Source organism: Pavona decussata, unplaced genomic scaffold, assembly GCF_977016875.1.
Source record: "Pavona decussata unplaced genomic scaffold, jaPavDecu1.1 SCAFFOLD_137, whole genome shotgun sequence".
Lineage (NCBI taxonomy): Eukaryota > Metazoa > Cnidaria > Anthozoa > Scleractinia > Agariciidae > Pavona > Pavona decussata.
Genome location: NW_028145550.1, coordinates 2,235,315 through 2,253,888, shown reverse-complemented (window position 1 = coordinate 2,253,888; position 18,574 = coordinate 2,235,315). Strand labels below are relative to the sequence as shown.

Genomic DNA, 18,574 nt, shown 5'->3' with positions numbered 1-18,574 from the left:
AGCCTTTCACGTTCAAACATCTTTCTCTGCAACTGATGATTGTTTGGTCGGCAGAGTGCCCGGTTGAATAACAGAACTAATTTCACGGACCTCTGTAGAGATGTTCAGGTTTTTAGCTCGCATGATCGTCGCCTGCAAGCGAACTAAAGAACACGGATCCCGTGTCACGGTATCCGTGACGCGGCCATCAAATTTGCTGACAGTTAATGGGTTAAACGTAAAGTCTTGAAAGCAAAACTGTGGAACTTTTAAGGTATGTTTTTAATTGTTTACCCTTTTAAAACGGATTTGTCTACTTTAAGTTGCGGTCAAGACAGAAAAAGTCGAAATTTGTTGCCTTGGGATGCCATCGCTGTCACACAACACGGGTCGGAAAATAAGAGATTTGCCCAAAATTGTTGCGGCCGTATCTTTTCGCAGTATAGAGATGCACTAAATATTTTTCCGTAGTTTAAGGACACTATCCTAGTACTCTTTGAAAAAAAACACGAGACTTTCAGACTAAGTCAGAATTTTGAGAAATGTTGGTTTTTGTTGCAGCACCTGACACGCTCTGTGCACGAATCGTGAACATTGGTATATTTGAGATGCCTTCCTTTTAAAAATTCTCAATGATATGAGTTGTATATACCATATTTGTAAAGTAGTATAGTGTATATGTTTGTGGTATAAATGTAAGGTTTTTCGGATAAATATTCTTTCGGCGGCAAACATTCGAAAACGGGCTAATTTCGACTCGGTGAAAGGTCGATTTTCGGGGGTTCGGGGGGGTGGAACATTCGCCTCAAAATTTCGGGTATTGTTAAGTTTAGAATCAAAAGAAATGTGTTTTCATTAATGTTGTATCAACTTTGTCTGTTGCTGAGAATTTGAAGGAAATCGAGCGATTGGCTCAAATTGATCGGTCGAATCTAACGCGGACTTTCTCTTAAGTCCTAACAGTGGTCAGCACCAAATTTCTCCTAGTGATATCTATGGTTATTTAACCCATGATTTCATGGGAATTAAGGATATAATCACCCAAGAAGAATTTTGTGGACATTTTAATAACGTCTCCCCAGTACTTTTATAAGAAAAGTATGGGCACTAGATGGGGGAATTTGTTTTTTGATGTTAGGGGTTGAAGGGTTAAAGTAACTTTATTATTGCAATATGCACTTCTGTGTGCTTTGCTTTATATCAGTTATATTTCAAATTTAATTTAATTTTTTGTGCAGCAAAACCTCGAGACAAAGTATCGAGTAAATCATTTGAAGTGCTCAGATTTAACTCCTTAATTGGATGTTTAGGTTTATGATATTTCGACATTTTGTATTTTCGCAAAATTTATTCATCACGTTGCTTGCTATAGGAACAGCTTCCCAAAAATTTCCAGAGTTAGTAAAGCCTTGCTTTTATACCACATCAGCGGCGTATCCCGGGGGGGGGGGGGGGGGGGGGGCGGAGACTCTCATATAAAAGGTGCGGAGATGCTCGTCGGAAATATTGAGTTAAACCCCTAAAGGAGACAAATCTGGGCGTGGCCCAAGCTTTTTTGACCCCTTAAAAGAGATTATTTACATATTTTTTTCCATATTTCTTCGCGTGCAACCATAAACGAGTCCTTCAAGGCTAAATATAATGGCGTTTGCCCAGAACATCCTAAGTGAAACCAAAATCCGAAATTTACACTCCTAGGCGAGACGACGAGCATCCCCTCTCCTTTCAAATGAGAGCACCCCCCCCCCCCCCTCCCCCCACCCAGCCGTGGGTGGTGTAGCTGGACCATTTCGTAGTAGTGTACGTACAGAGGGGTTAAAAATTAAACGCCAAAGTCGAGCACCGCCAGGGGATCTGGGGTTCTGCCAGCCCCCCCCCCCCCCCCCTCCTTCCCCCTCCCACCACCACCCAGAAAATTTAGAAATCAAGTCGCTTGGAAATGCCATTTCTATAAAGCTTTTTCTGCGAACATTTCTTCAAGAAGTTAACAACGGAAATGACACCCGTTGAGCTATTTTTAGTGAAACAGCATGAATTTTAATAAACGGCAAGATCGTTAGCTCCATATGCAGCCATATACGACTCACCGGGGTCCCGAATGACAAGCCTGGTGCGTGACATTCTCAGAAAATGGTGACTTAATTAACACAGCTCGTAGTTCAACTTCGACGGACAATATGTGGTACTTCAATGAGTTCGGCCGCCAAAGAAGCCGCGCCGATAAGCACAAGGAACTACCTTAGAAATTTCTCCATGTATTTTTCTTCCTCCTTTTTCGCGCGAAATCCCTATTGACTTGAATGACAATCTCGATCTGTTTGAGCCTTTCAACACGGCGCTTTTCTCACCAAAATAAAAAAGTACGAAGACTATATGCACCGGTTGAGTGTTCTTTAAGCTATTTTTTTTAATTTCCGGAACTAAAAAAAGAGACGTTTATTTCAATTAAACGAGGAGAGAAACTTACGCGACCCGTGAGAGCACGCCATGTTTGCTGAAAGTTCACAGCCCATCAAGTAACCAATGGAACGAGCGAATGACATTTCTCCTCACATTGCGATAACTTGTTCATTGCGAGTTAAAAAGTCGGCATCTGTGGTACGTGGTTCGAATTAAGAAATAAATTCAACTCAAAGATCATCATCATCATCATCATCATCATAATCATCATCAGTATCACCATCTTTATTTAAACACGGTATCACAGTATGACTTCAAAAGTTAATGGGAACTAAGAATTAATTTTCCACACAAGCTGTAGGTGAGTGTTGTTGTTGTAGGCTGAAAAAAAGGACAACTTTAAAAGGGTAGTATCACGCGAATTTGATGTCATTTGTCGCAATTGTTCTTTGGTTTTTGCCTTTCGTTTTTTTTTTGCCGTGTCTTATTGAAAATTAATCGTTTGAGCTTTCACTTATTTCCCTTGTTCAATGTAACACTTACATAGTTAAAAAAGGTCTTAAATGTCCACTATACTACTGAAACTAACGTCTGGTTGAGAAAATGCAAACAATTCGAGAGTAAAAACAAACTCTAGACTGAGAGAGAGCCAACGCCTGAACACACACACAAAAACAAATTTTACATTTTTCAGTTATTGTAAGTTAGAATGGTTGTGTGTTTTCTCTATTTTTGAGGTAATGGACCACAACAACATAACTAAAATCTGGGTCTTTCCAACATCAAGAAGTTCCTTTCATGCGACCGATCGAAAGGTTTATTTTTTGTGCGTAAAGTTATCATAATTTGTCCTTAGCCTTCGTTTCATATCATAGTAGTTAAAAAACAAAATAGTAAACGGCATAAAGGCTATTTTAATTTCAAATTAAGAGTTTAAGACTAGAAGCCGTCCCTAACTGATTTTCAATTGCCTGAATATTTTTCGAGAAAATATAGCACTTTTTAGTCAACTGTCCTTTGCACTTTAACTCTTTTTTCCCGCCCAATTCGAATACCGAAGCCGTTTTAACCAGACACTAGTTTACTATATGTTAATTGTCAAGAGAACATAAGGTATTAAAGAAGCTTTTAATTTGTTGTCACCTTTCTCCGAACATTTTTTCTCAGAATGGAAATAAAGGATAATTTGGTTAAATCGCTTCCATTAATTGTCCATTACATAATTTTGTACAATGAGAAATATACCGAAGCAATGCTCGTGCGCACTTGCTTTTCTACAACAATTTGGCAATACAACTTTGCCCTTTTCTTTGGAATAAGAATATCCTTTGGAGCCTTACGTTCCCTTGACAACTACAAAAACTTACAAGGTGCTACTGCCAGGTGCCATGTCTAATGGTCTTTTATGATTCATTATAGCTAATTTTGAGAGCCACGATTTGAAGACATCCAAAACAGAAGAAATATTTTCAATGCTGATGCATTCGTTGTCTTCTTCCCCTTAAGCCCTTTGAAAATTTGAAACTAAAGGTCACACATGTACAAAATATCGGTAATCTAGTTTTCAAAAGTAGTGCAAGGTGGTGCCTAATATAGCTCGCCAAATTGAGAACAGGGGCCCGTTTCTCGAAAGTCCGGTAACTTACCAGGCCCGATAAGTGTCTTTGGTGATAAATGTTTCTTAACAGAAGTCAATTTTCGTTAGCTTTGAATACTAAATTTTAAAATCTTATAATTCTATGAACACATTGGCCAAGAATCATGTCTGTAATTACTGTGTAATCGGCGAAAAAACATTTCAAAATATACTTATCGGGCCCGATAAGTTACAGGGACTTATGAGAAACGGGCCCCAGGTTTGAAAACCCCATTTAAACTGGGTAGCCCACCCACACCTCCACCGCACCCCTAATCAATGTACCCTAAATTCTACAAAACGCTTATGACACGAAATATTCAATCAGCAAAGAGATACCACGAATTATTTTTCACGCTAGTGGAATTTAGTAGCCAAATTTTGTTGTTTGAATGGGAGTAAAGAAGTTTTTGTTTTTTATAGCAAGACCAGAAAAATAGATGGTTGTATTTTGTCAGTGTCACTTTCAAGTTTTTCCACTTCTTATCGTTTTTGTAGTTCGTAACACACTTTGATGAATTTCGACTCGCATTCTTCACATTTTGCATAACCCTCCAGATTTGGACCCCGCTGATTTAAGGGGGAGGGGTGCCGCCTACCAACCAACCCTCACCCAATGATAAATCTTTTTGATCATTAACAGTCAGCGTTTTTAACGCGATTTAGTATATCTGTGCTTACTTTAGTTTTGAAAAGTTTTATCCTGTTACTTTCGATATGACAGTAACAATTTCCTTTTCCTAACCATGGTATCTGGCAGTTTACCTTGTAATATAACTATCTCATAAACAATCCAACTTTGAGCGATCGCTGTCTTACTTATTAAACTTTCGTTGTCGACTTTAAAGTCAATAAATAAAATAAGAAGACAGAAAATTCATCGAAGTTTCAAGTTCTATTAAATTTAGAAAATTTACGAAGAATTTTAAATTCAACTGATCAAACGAAAACGTTATGTGAATGTAGAAGATCGCTCAAAGTTGACGTTAAGTGTTCTCAATAAACAAAAGTATCTCTTAATGGACGATTGCTGGTATATTTGGACAAAAACAAGAAATGCAACCCACACTTTCAATGGATTAACAACAACAACAACAACAAAGAATCGGTTAACTTTGCGAGCTAAAGAATTTTGGCTCAACTACACGAGTATATGACGTCAATTTGCTTCAGGGGCCTAGAACTTCCCCGTTCGCGGTCAATATAAAAAACAAAATTTTAAGTGTCATTTCCCAAAAACTTCCTTTAGATTTGTCAAATATGATCATCGTCCATCAGAGGTATTTTCTTAGCAAAATAAAAAATCAATTTTCGTAGCTTATCTTTAATCCCGTTTCCTGTTGTCCATTCCTTGCTCTGTGATTCTTTTCGTCTTCTTGTGCATTGTTACTTCCTCTGATGACTTCACCTTTACGAAAGGAATAATAATTAAAAGTAAGTCATGAGCTAATTTTCAGAAAATACGAAGTATACCCATTAATGCTGAGGTTTAAAGGAATCCTTTCTTTCTTAGCTTCCGAGATATTACTTAAGTAAATTGAATTTGACAACTAAATTTTCATTGAAGCCTTTAAATTAGCTCACAGAAGTATTTCTGGCAGGTATATTTTCAACCTTGTAGAACGTCAGAGGAACTTTCATCGCAATAAAGTCCGTGAAAGGACCAAAGGTGCCGCATCAAACCACGTGCTCAGTGTTTCGAAAAAGTTGATCCAAAATCGGTTGAACTTCGAACGGCGAACAAAACCAACTGCCTCCCAGCCTTTTCCTTTATTTCTTTCTCTTTCCTAGGATAGAATTTCGTGTGATAGCAACTGAAATTGAACGTTCGCGAATTCTGGTATTCTGAATCGCTCAAGCTAGCAGGCCATTAAGGTCGACCCAAATAATTAAGTTCGGCAGCTGATTCAGACGTCGAACCTAACTAAAGTCGAACTTAAAGCTAAAGTGAGAAAATAGATTTTCGTGGTCAGCGGCTGTTGTTTTTACTCAACAAGATTCAAAATGGCGGAAAATATGAATTCTGACATGGAAGAGCTTGTTTTGTAAAATAATGAAGACAGGCCAAACACGGCTCCTATTGGTCGAGATAGGAAGACCGTCAAAGCTAATTTGCTCTTACGAGTACGTCTTTCAAAGATCTCCCTTTTCTGTACGAAAGCAGGGAAGGGTCTTTGTAGATGTCTCTTAGCAGAAGCTAATTTTCTATTAAGTGCCATTTATTTATCTGAATGGTTTTAGGTTGGGCACAGAAAGGCGATATTCCTTAACAAACGGCAAAATGTTTTTGCGCATTGTGTTGTTTGTTTTGTAGTGCCGACATTCTTTCGCTGAAATTGACTTCTGAAAGAGTTGTATCTATTCGAAGGTTATCGAGGTAACCTCTGTAGCGTAATCTCTGTTTGAATAGAGTAATGTTTTCTTCAAATGTTGTTTTTGAAGATTTTGTTCTGAAAAGTCTTGAGGCTTCGCCTTTGATATAGCCTGTATTGGAAAGTTTTTGTCGGTTTGAAGTGCGTGTGCACATCAAGATTAGATTTTTTTTTTAAAAATCTTTCGCATCTCAGAGAAGCACATTTAGTTGTTTCGAAACAAGAAGAACAAGCACATTCCTCTTTTCCCGCCATCTTGTTCAGAATGAAGTCCTTTTCGCACAAGCCAAGTCGATGGAAAGCACAGAGCTCTGGGATAGATATAATTTATATAATTTTTACGCAACGTATGCATTTGGTTCGGCACATGAAAAGTTCGACGTCTGAATCGAAGTCGAACTTTTGCCGTTCTATTCGACTGGCGCAGTCGAATAAAACGGCGGGTCGATCCAACTGTACAAATCTGTCGATCCTAACTGATTCATAAGTCGATCTTTACATGCGCCGAACCAAATGATTAGGTTCGGCTCATGTAAAGTTCGACGTATGAACCGGGCCTTAGAGTTCGAACGTTTGTGGGCTGAAGTCCTATAAAAGTATATGCTCACCATACGTATTTGTTTGTTTGAAGCCAAGTCTTCTTGCTTCCATTTCGGTACATTTTCAAGAGCAGAATTCGTCCTCACACGTCTTCACTTGTCGGCAAGTTCTTCGCTTTGAATGTAAAAGATGTAATGAATATACATTAGATGCTGGAACCAATCAACAACTGCTAAAAAGCGCACCAGTGCGAATTTTGACAAGAATGAATGCCTTGATTGATATGCTTATGAATTAATATTCTATCGCCTTAGTCGTGCTAAACGCCGGCCTATCAAAATATCGGGCCTTAATGAAAGACCCCTCAAACCAGGATATATTAATTGCGGAAAGATTGGCTCCCCGCTCATGGGCGCAAATTAATTTCGTATTTGGAAGTGAAATACTTCTGGAAAAAATTCTCAACTGCTGTCGCTTCTAACATTTACTTTGCGCTGTCAAAAAGATCAGTCTTTTTTGTAGACGAAATAGAATAAGACGCACCAAAGCAAATGACCGCGAAATTGTTCAGCTGAAGGCCAGATTCACGAATCCCTCCAAAGTTAAGATGTGTCCTAAGTACTGTTTCTGAGCAACAATCTGTTGTTATTCCAATAATAGGCAGGAAAAATACTTAGATCCATTTTGATTTAGGACGGCTTCGTATATCTGGCCCCTGGTTTCTAAACTTGTTCCAGTTTGTGCATAAACAACATTCGCTGTATAAAATACTGTTTCTGAAGTATAATCGAAACTCGAAAATTTATCCATCAAGGCATTCTCGAACAGAAAAAAAAATCGCTTTCATGACAAATGCAAGGTGCTGGCACAAACATTTAGGAATGTCTTGAACGGGGTGGGGGGTGCAAAAAAAGGAAAAAAAAACGTTGCGAAAACATGTGAGGCTTTTGTTGTTGTTGTTGTTGTTGTTGTTGTTGTTGTTTTTGTTAAGCATGATTGATGATTGTTTTGTTTGTTAAACATGATGTTTCCACGCGTGCGCACACAAAGCAATTGAAGTAGAAACAATATTTCTTGAATATAAATGAAAACAGAAACATTTTATCGTCTCCTTAGGTAATTCTATTCCCATTAAAAGATTTCGCAATCAGACAAACGGGTAAATGTTAAGCAAAACACGAAAATTTGTAAGGCCATTGCTTTTTATCTCCATTGGTGGCCGTTGAAAGACCCTTTTCTCTCTGCAAAAAAACCACAAACGGGACCGATCGGATGAAAGCGAACAGAGAACTAGAACAGCCAGTGAATGACTTGTAGAGATTGTCTAATTTATCTAAAGGTCCACAAGAGGGGACTGTAGGTTTCCGGAATAGGTCCCTGTAACAGATCTTTGCAATGGTAGTTTCAAAGATTTCCGGTTATGCAAAATGAATTTTTAAAAAGCCGTTTAGCAAAGCATTGTGTCGTCCCCAGTGTCAACGACCCCTACGCTTCATGTATAGTGAGTCACTGTCCAAAGGATCGCAGGCGCCCTTGGAAACGATGAGAAGGAAGACTTCACTAATGCATAGGAAGACTTTTTCTGTGACTTATCATGAGATCCGTCTGATCCAAAAGCCTGAGGCCGTCCTCCATATTATAAACGACAACGTGAACCTTTCCACTGGCAAAGGCAAGAATACCTTCCTCCACACTAGACTGGGTTTTATTTTGTCTTTTCAGACCGCCCCTACCCCCCCCCCCCCCCCTCCCTCCCGTTTAATAAGTTTGCAACTATAAAAGCTATGACAATGGGGCCTGGAGGATAGATACTTAGTACATTCTTATTTCTTCTATTTGTTCTCGCATCTATTTAATTCATATCATTTCAAAGGAGAAAAACAAGCCGGCGAATCAACGCTAACCGAAATTATAGAGAAAATTTCAAAGGAATCGGGTATCAAAGTAGTCGATGTTAATAGCCGTATAATTGCCGCCTTCAGGAAAGAAAATATGTCTGCTAAAGAGTAAAGTGGATTCCGCAAAAAAAGATGGGAGGTGCGAGTAACCGAAGGCTGCTTGATAAATGGAAGGCAACTACATGGATTGACATTTATTTCTACTCGCACTTCAGGTTAATCCCTGTGGCCAGACTAAAGCTAAAGTTTGATGATCAAACTGACCGTAAAGAATACTGCTCCTGTCTCGTACATATCCTCCTTCGGGAAGAAACATCTTTTCCAAACGAAACTAGGGAATTATGTAATACCACAAACTGTTTCTGAGGACGTGACATCCGGTTCGGTCGGTCCTTCATGCTAAGAACAGGGCGCAAGCGCAGTGGCAACTTACTTCATGTAACGATCACCCAAGGCAAACGTCCTCTATCAGTTGTCTTCGCAGTGTTTTAAGAGCAATATATGATCTAGCAAAAAGTTTTTTCATCAAATATTTGAGCAGTTTAGACCAAAAATTGTTGTAACAGTGCCCCTTTAAGACCGGATACGCCTGCTGATTGGTCAAGACGCCAGCGAAAAGGGAAAAGAAAACAAAAGATCTATGAATTTGAACACTGTCCGCAAACCTACAATAAAATTGATCTGTACTATCAATATCAACAAAGCTCATTTTAAAAGGTCCGGCCGCAATTCGCTTGAGTAAAGGGAACGAAATGCACTTTTTGGTTAAAAATATATTTTTACGAGGTTCTCTTAGACTTAAGGTTTAGTTAAAAATTATTAAGCAGTTATTTTTCCTAATGTTAGTATTCATTGTTTGCTGGAAAACGTACAAAAATAATTTAGGTGGCACTCTAACTCTCTTTGCACGACATATTGAGAAAAACAAACAGGTATACATTCCCAGCAACACACACAATCACACAAAGGCTATGCTACTGCGAGAAAATGCCAAAAAAATGCACTTCTTGGTTGTTCATTCTGTGTTGTCCATTCGTCTTTACCCAACCATCCCACAATCAGCCTTTTCACAGTTCTGGGGTGGGGAATACAGATGCACTTATTTTCGGTGGTGTACATAGTGGAATAATGTTCTGAAAATTGGGAATTTTTTTACTAAATATACATATATGATATAAATACCATGTTTTAAGGAAATGTGAAATAAACATTTCAAGGCCGATCAATAGAACAAGGCCACAACAGATCAAAAACACCAGCTACTCCTCCTTTTAAGGAGGAGTAGCTGGTGTTTTTAAAAAATGTGAACTCTGCCAAATTTTAGGTTAAATAGACTGTGATTTCCTTCTTATCCATTTTAGGCCATGGACTTTTCGTTTTCTTTTTACCATCATTCGACCGATTCTGTTTGGCTATTTTCTGAACAAAAATGATCGTAAATATAACGTTTCTTGGAGACAGCTGACGTCACCCAACTCAACATGAACAGAATGAATTGTTTTGACGATGTTAAGTTGCCAACACCTTTTTTTTATTTTTCAGCTGAATCAACATTCACCTCAATTAAGTAACTAGACAAAAGTTGACTACCTATTGAGCTAATTGACGCTCTTACATATATCTTGGTTTCATTAGCTAGTACATTTGTAACAACGAATCGGCTACTTTAATTACTATATGCGAGTAAGCTTTATGAACTGCTGGCCCCCTCAACATGATTTTTGCTTCTCGCAAGCAAAACCGAGGGTCTCTCCCCGGTCGCAGGGGGTGTCATTCCATTTTCCTATATCTAAATACATGTGGGCGCAGTCCTCGCGTCCGTTACCGTCGTTGGGCTCCCCAGTAGCCCACCCGTTATACACTACCGGGGTGCCGTCAACCCATTGAAAACTCCCGTCATCTTGCCGCTGGAGTCCAATCCATACACCCCGTCGGGACAATCCATCGGTCTTTTTTACCAGGTCGAAAATAAACGCGTTTTCCTTTTCTGACTCGATGATGGCGAGTTCTCCTCCCATCTCCTGGCATTTTTTCCGAGCATCGTTCATTTTTTGAGTTCTGGTACTGTCGATGTAATAACATGAACCTTCACCAGAAACCCAACCAAGTGGACAGCAACCTGAATAAAGAGAATAGCATAAGAGTTTGCATAAAAAACATCTCCCATTTGCCCATTTGCAAGTTAGGGGTGGAGAAGAAATGCCAGTGCTACTCTAGCTTCAAAACTCTACAGATATTAATTTTTTTGAAGGAGTTTCAGATTACAAATTCCAAGCTGCACATGATAATTTGCTTACTCACAAACGGCTGCACGAATTGCTAGTTTTAAAAATTATCACCAGCACGATTTACAATTTTTCATTGAGAAGTACGATATTCACTAAACGGCACCCTTTCTTTTAGATAAATTGGCCTTTAAATCTTGTAATAATCCAAAATAATTTCAAAGGCTTTTCTTTGATGGACGTCCACCAAAACGTAACTTCACGATCGAACTCTTTTTTAAGGCGGTAGGTCTCGTTATGCGGTGACCGCTGTTAGGTTGGGACAAGAAAAATGAATAGTCCATCCAACGAGTCTACTAGCAAACTATCTTCGTGGGAGCTGCCAATTTGCATAGTGTATATGACACAAACATTTTTCAAGCAGTGGTTTCGTACGATTAAATGGAAGAAAAATGCGCAATCTTCTTCAGTTCAGTAATTTGGGACAAGGACGGCACAGTAATTGTAGTTAAAATAATTCAAGGTCAACGCGCCGTTTAAGTCAAATGTAGTTTTGAGAACTCTAAAAATTTAAAATACCCGTCAATCACGAATTGTACAAGGCGGGCGAGCGATGTTTTATAATAACACACAGTAGTTTTGGCCATATTTCGTGTGACTGATGATCACATTACAATGAGTTTTCCAAGAAAGTTCGTTTACAACAATTTTGATGCAGTGGCTTTTTCCTCCACTAAAAATTAAAAAAAGTGATGAATTATTTAACATTTTTCAAAAGCAAGGAATTATAGGAGGGCTTATATCATAATTACACATGTTGTTTCAAATTGTTAGCAACAGCAGTAGTAGTAAGTGTAGTAGTGGTGGTGGTGGTGGTGGTGTAGCAGTAGTAGTAGTAGCAGCAGCAGCAGCAGCAGCAGTAGTGGCAGTGGTAGTGGTAGTGGTAGTGGTAGTGGTAGTGGTAGTGGTAGTGGTAGTGGTAGTGGTAGTGGTAGTGGTAGTGGTAGTGGTAGTGGTAGTGATAGTGGTAGTGGTAGTGGTAGTGGTAGTGGTAGTGGTGTTGGTGGTCGTAGTAGTAGTAGTAGTAGCAGCAGCAGCAGCAGCAGCAGCAGCAGCAGCAGCAGCAGCAGCAGCAGTAGTAGTAGTAGTAGTAGTAGTAGTAGTAGTAGTAGTAGTAGTAGTAGTAGTAGTAGTAGTAGTAGTAGTAGTAGTAGTAGTAGTAGTAGTAGTAGTAGTAGTAGTAGTAGTAGTAGTAGTAGTAGTAGTAGTAGTAGTGGTAGTGGTAGTGCTAAGAAATCGCTTTGTTGGCATGACTGCAAGATTTTACAGTATTGCAAAAGCTAAGTAATTATTAATAAAACAAGGGTAATAGTAATATTGTCCTCACTTACATCACTTTCATTTGATAATAACAATGTATCACGTGTATCTATAAATGAGGAAATGAACTTCGTTGCTAGCTTATTTACATGATGATCGTTACAGTTCATGAGTAGTTTTATGCTTTCTGAGGTTGATTTCCTTTCAAAGTCAGGTTTTATCTCATTGACTCGATTTAAGAAAGTCTCCCTCTGAAAAGAGTATCTGCTACATTGAAGCAAGAAATGAGATTCATTTTCCACTTGATTTGATTTGCACAATGGGCATAATCTGCTTTCACTGGGTATATGATCTCTCTGATACCGACCTAGTTCAATCATAAGTTTATGATTACTTATTCTAAACTCCACTAAATTTCGCCTTTCATTAGCTGGTGTAAGTAATCGGATGTGGGGAATTCATCTTTGAAAACTTTGTAAAATTCTAGTCTCTTTCAATGTTCAACGCTGAGTCGCCAGAAATATTTATATTTCTTCTTCACATAGGTTTAATATCGTCTAACTGTGTCATTATCAAAAGATTCAGGAACTAAATTAGATGAATGGTATTGTTCTATCATGTTGATAAAATTGGAATAAAATCCGGAATTATTAATAAAGTGAAGGTTTTTCGACACGAGGGAGTTCGTTTGACTATAGAGGAATAATTCTTCTTGTTTAGATAGACAAAATATTTCATAATTTTTACATTAGCGGTAATCTTCCAAGTTCGGCTCTACAAGCTAAGTTAATTAGAGGCCTTATTGTTTACTTCTAAGTAGCGTTTACAGAATTTAAGATGAATTTTTTTCTATTGCGGAATTGTCCCATTTGTTTTTTGTTTGTTTGTTTTTTTTTTTTTTTGTTGTTGTTGTTGTTTGTTTGTTTGTTTTTTTTTTTTTGCTTTTTAAAGTGGTGATGGTGGTGGTGGTGGTACTGGTAGTGGTAGTGGTAGTAGTAGTAGTTCTTCGTATCACCACAGGTCAGTTTTGATTCCGTTCAATTCCGCGTCCCTGATACCCATGAGGCTCTAGATAGCATTAACAATTAACAATTTCTTTTTTAACATTTTAACTTACCGCCGCTGCACTGTTCAACGTTTTCAGACAATTGATCGAGTAATGCCATGGTCTTCTTTCTTCTCGTATGGAATTTCTTCTTCTTCGAATTCTTAACCAATTGCTTAATCTCATCGATGTCATCCTTTAAGCTCTGTACAAGTCCTTCGTCATTCTGAATGGCAGAGGAGACTGCAAAAAATTTTTTTTTTTTTTAATTTTAGAATTTTTGAATTTTTTTCATTAATTGGGACAATTAGCGGTAATCTTCCAAGTTCGGCTCTACAAGCTAAGTTAAAGGGCTTATTGTTTACTTCTAAGTAGCGTTTACAGAATTTGAGATGAATTTTTTCTATTGCGGAATTGTCCCATTTGTTTGTTTGTTTGTTTTGTTTTGTTTTTTGCTTTTTATAGTTGTAGTGGTGGTGGTGGTGGTACTGGTAGTGGTAGTGGTAGTAGTAGTAGTTCTTCGTATCACCACAGGTCAGTTTGGATTCCGTTCAATTCCGCGTCCCTGATACCCATGAGGTTCTAGATAGCATTAACAATTTGCAATTTCTATTTTAACATTTTAACTTACCGCCGCTGTCTCCGCCGCTGCACTGTTCAACGTTTTCAGACAATTGATCGAGTAATGCCAGGGTCTTCTTTCTTCTCGTATGGAATTTCTTCTTCTTCTTAACCAATTGCTTAATCTCATCGATGTCATCCTTTAAGCTCTGTACAAGTCCCTCGTCATTCTGAATGGCAGAGGAGACTGCAAACGATTTTTGAAGTGATACTGTCAGAAATAACTAGAGATTAATTAGATAACCTGATTGGCTTCGTATGGAAACATGTTTAGTCTTCTCACATATTCCATACTTCATAGGCACTGAGGGAAAATTTAACTACTTCAAACGTCTTGGTGAAGGAGACATCTTTCTAAATATCGGGATTTCATAGGCATTTCCTTTTTTGTCTTTTTTAAACCAACGAAAGCCAAATATTTTCGTCCGAAACGTCTGTTATTAGTTTTTGATTAACGTTATGTTTTAATGTTTTTTCAAGTCAGAGTCCGAGACGTTTAACATTGTATTATGTCCATTCCTAAGTAAAAGTTTAGTATTTTGCATTTATAGTACACTGAGCAGTTAAGTAACAACGTGGATAAAATTTCCTTTCTATGAAATAATTTTGCTATCCTTCTTTTTCGCCATTCGTTAACAACACACGAAGATGAGGAAATTAAAACCCACATAATAATAAATAAAAATATTGAAGTATTATTAAAAAATAAAAAGTATTAGAAATATTTCTTAATATTTTCATTACCAGTTTTGTCTTCCGCGTCGATCATCAGCGGCAACAAAATAAGGCAAAGAATGAACACTGTTTCTTTGATAGCCATCTTTGATTCTGCTGATGGAAACACAAAAATAAACGCGACTTACTAGTTTTCAAATTGTCACCACCTGATGTTACCAAATTTGTGACCAAATTTGTTATCACTTCAAAAAGGGACAATAGAAAACGTATTAGGATATTAATGAACAGTGAAAAGAGTCATTTTGGCTTTAAAAAGGCAACAAACAATAACACAAGTGGTTTGGTGGTAGTACAATTCATTTTGGACACTTTTGTGTCCAAATATAGTGTGATTGTATAAGAAACTTACAACACAATTCTAATGCGCGAATTGTAAAAATGTTTATAAATCTCGAAACTGAGTAAGATTTAATTATGAATAAAACTTAAAATTTGAAATTAAAATTAACGCCTAATAGCCAAAACATTTTTAAGCGGAGCGCCGCGCGCACTGAAGACGCGCGTGCGCGAAGCTCCATAGCTAAAAGATTTGGTAAACCCATGAGTGCGAGAAATTTTGGTTTGGTTATGACGTCACTTCCGTCCAACCGACCGACAGTAAGTACGTACGCTACTTCATGCAATCCAATGTGAAATGAGACACTCAAACCCTGTGCTTCAACCCGGGTTGTTTTCGGCCGGATTTGGGATGTCAAACTTCCTTCAAAAAAATAAACCAGAATTTTGAAGAAAACTAATTGTTGTAGTCGTTGGATATTTCGACAAACAACATATGTCGATAAAGCAGGTGACTAATAAGAAAATTTGAAACTCGAGGGCAACTGAGGGGGCAAACAAACAGGCGAAATGTCAGTTGAAAACAAACATGCGGTGAGTAAGCAGCTCGCAAGTCGCTTAGAAATTAAATGCAATTTGCAGACAATTGTCGGTAATTTTCCATATTTAACATATTTCAAACCACACACAAATATATTGGATTAAAAAGCGTTCTCTGGTTAAAAAGATTAACAGCATCAGCTTTCGGCTATCAGTCTATAGCCTTTAACGAATGAAAAATGTGGCACGTAAACGGAAGAAGAAAGAAGTGTGAAAAAAGCTAAAAGATAAAAATGAAAATGAGGACTAATTACAATAAAATGGAGTATCACCTAGGCAACGGTTTTGAGTTATAATCCACGTCGACGATCCCTGGCACACAGCGAATATCGTCCTCATTTCCATTTTTATCTTTTAGCTTTTTTCAAACTTCTTTTTATTCTCAAATTTTCGCCCCCTCTTCGTGTATATTTCCGTTCACGCGCCACATTTTTCATTCGTTAAAGGCTATAGACTGATAGCCGAAAGCTGATGTTGTTAATCTTTTTAACCAGAGAACGCTTTTTAATCCAATATGTCTTATCCTAGTTACAGCTCTACTTTTTAGCTTTCACGTTTGTCGCGACGCTTAAAGCACCAAATTTTGCATATTTTGAAAGAGCGGATCAAATAACAAACACGTAAAAATCAACAAAATTTGACAATTTTATATTGAAAACACGTATTTTTGAGCAAAAATTAGAAAATATCGGCAACGTCCAGATAAACTTAGAAAGAAAATATAAAAACTAGTAAGGAACAAAGCTAGGTAATCCCAACAACGCTCTATTGTTATCCCTATTGTTTCCTTTGAACAAAGACTGTATGCATAATTAATGTATGGGGCTGTGCGGAAATCTTGCCGGAATTATTTCTTTTTTTTGCGACTTTTTCGCAGCGCATATTTGCAAACAAGCGCTGATTTTAAGCGCTCACTGAAATTTTTCGGACCACAATCAACGATTATTTTTCCTATATTCTCCGTTTGCTAACGTTTATTTAGAGACTAGAATTATTTCTGTAGGAGAAATATTCCCAGAACTATGAATTGTTTTGAACATTTTGTGTTGGACTTGTGTAATTCATTCGCCATTCGCAGCGCATGCATATATGTAAACACGCTTTAATTGATTTTAAGCGCTCACTGAAATATTTCGCGTAAACAGTTTGTTTTATATGCACTTAGGACAAATATAACTCCAGAAAGGATGAGGAATTTGTAAGACCTTGTAACGTTTTTAAGTGTAATTACGTTCATACAATAAACAGACTTGCATGTGTATATATATAAATGCTGTTAAAAAGGAATTGTGGAGCACCGCTTTTAGGCTGGGCTAAATATATATATTAATATATATAGACGAATACTGAGCAAGAACAGTGGGGTAAACTTCTTACCGGTCCGATTTGGTTTAATGACGTTTCGGCTTTCAGCCTTCTTCAGATGATGTTAAAAACTAAAAACTAAAAACTATTTACAATATATAAATAAATTCGATTAATAAATCGAAAGATCTCGAAAAATTGTTTTCCCTCTGAAAATTAAATTCATCTTAAATCACATCCTAATTGGGAAAAACTCCCAGTTTACTCGTTGAATGGTTGTTGTCTTTTTCCCGTGATCATAAAATGTGGAATTTCCTTTTTTTTGTTTTTGGTGAAATGACAAAAATTCAATAGCATGTCCTTGAAAATTGCTGCCCGGTGTGGCATTTATAGATATCTCTGTCTGTCAAACTATCAGACAGAATTGACACGTTCCAAATGCGTGCACTTTGTATTATCCTTCTTGCGCTCCCTTTTCATGAATCCCTCGAAATCTCCGGGTGTACGACATTGCAAACAAGGAGAGAGGCACTGTACGCGAAGACATTCAACAACATCAACGATCCAGGATCGCGCCTTTCCTACCTTATCCCGCCGACTCGAGCATTTACGCATGGCCGCTTTTTGCGTTATAGCGGTAGACTAGCGCCCTTTGAATGTAAGACAGAACGTTTCAAAATGTTTCTTTCCTGCAAATTGTAAGGCTCCATAGATAAAGTTTGACACCATTTTAAGTTATTTTTAATATCCTCTGTAGTAAAATCGCAATTCGCTTAATTCTTATAATACACTTCTGCAAATGCACTACGAATGCGCCCCAAATGTCTCAGGAAATGAAGATATTATGCAAGGCATTACTTTGATTTTCATTATGAAGTATCCATTTAGACAACCTGCCTTACCATGACCGTTCCTAATAGAAGACCTAATAGAAAGTTTTATTTCCGGCCTAATTTATCATACATACCTTGGATAACGTGGTCCTATGGTAAAGATGATCCAGACCTTGATCCCTTTGATCTGAATTTTCAAAACCTACGAAAGATAAAGACGCAGCCAGTAAACTTGAGCTTAGTTCAGATTCATGTCTTGTTATATGTATTTTTCAGTCACTGACAGGTATACTCCGAGATCTTACTACAGGAGTTGAACCTACGACATTCCGATTACAAGTTGGGTGTCTACCGCTAAGCCAAAGGAGACTCGTGGTAGCTAGCCCATTAAACTAGTCTCGTGTGACAAACATCCTGCATACTGCTAGGATTGGAATGGTGCTAAGTGCTATATGCGCAATTCATATCTTATTCTCAACCTACCTGGACGAAGGCTCCAGATGCAAGTTCCCAAACGAAATGTCCTTCTCTTTAAGAGGCAGGGGGGTTAATGATGAAATAGGTTTGGTGAATGTAGCTCTCCCATTGGCTGGTGGTGACGTTACGAGTCAGCGATTGGCCATCAACGAGGAAAACACTAAGTGACAGCTGTCAGTTTTAGAAGATTGACAAGCCCAGCAATATCATTAAGAATTCCCCCCCAAAAAAAACTCGTTGTTATTCCCAGCCCCCCAATCTCGTTGAGTTCCCAAAGCAATCTTTCCCACAAGGTTGGTATGTTTCAAT

The 18,574-nt window shown here is 37.9% G+C and overlaps 2 protein-coding genes across 6 annotated transcripts in view; one reads left to right on the top strand and one right to left on the bottom strand.

The window, feature by feature from the left end:
- Nucleotides 1-18,357, bottom strand: part of LOC146467299 (C-type lectin domain family 4 member G-like) — a 134,244-nt gene extending 115,887 nt beyond the window's left edge. For 3 of the 5 annotated variants that reach the window (XM_085126216.1, XM_085126220.1, XM_085126218.1), the window contains exons 1-5: nt 18,272-18,356; nt 17,923-17,990; nt 14,781-14,867; nt 14,047-14,223; nt 13,488-13,658 (exon numbers count right to left, since the gene is read on the bottom strand). In XM_085126216.1, the coding sequence (XP_084982342.1) occupies nt 13,488-13,658; nt 14,047-14,223; nt 14,781-14,856 (424 nt within the window). In that variant the 5' untranslated portion in view covers nt 14,857-14,867; nt 17,923-17,990; nt 18,272-18,356. Of the gene's footprint in view, nt 1-13,487; nt 13,661-14,046; nt 14,224-14,780; nt 14,868-17,922; nt 17,991-18,271 lie in introns of all 5 variants that reach the window. The other 2 variants (XM_085126219.1, XM_085126217.1) reach the window with 2 other exon arrangements.
- Nucleotides 1-18,574, top strand: part of LOC146467294 (uncharacterized) — a 285,496-nt gene that overhangs the window by 177,384 nt on the left and 89,538 nt on the right. The window lies entirely within an intron of this gene.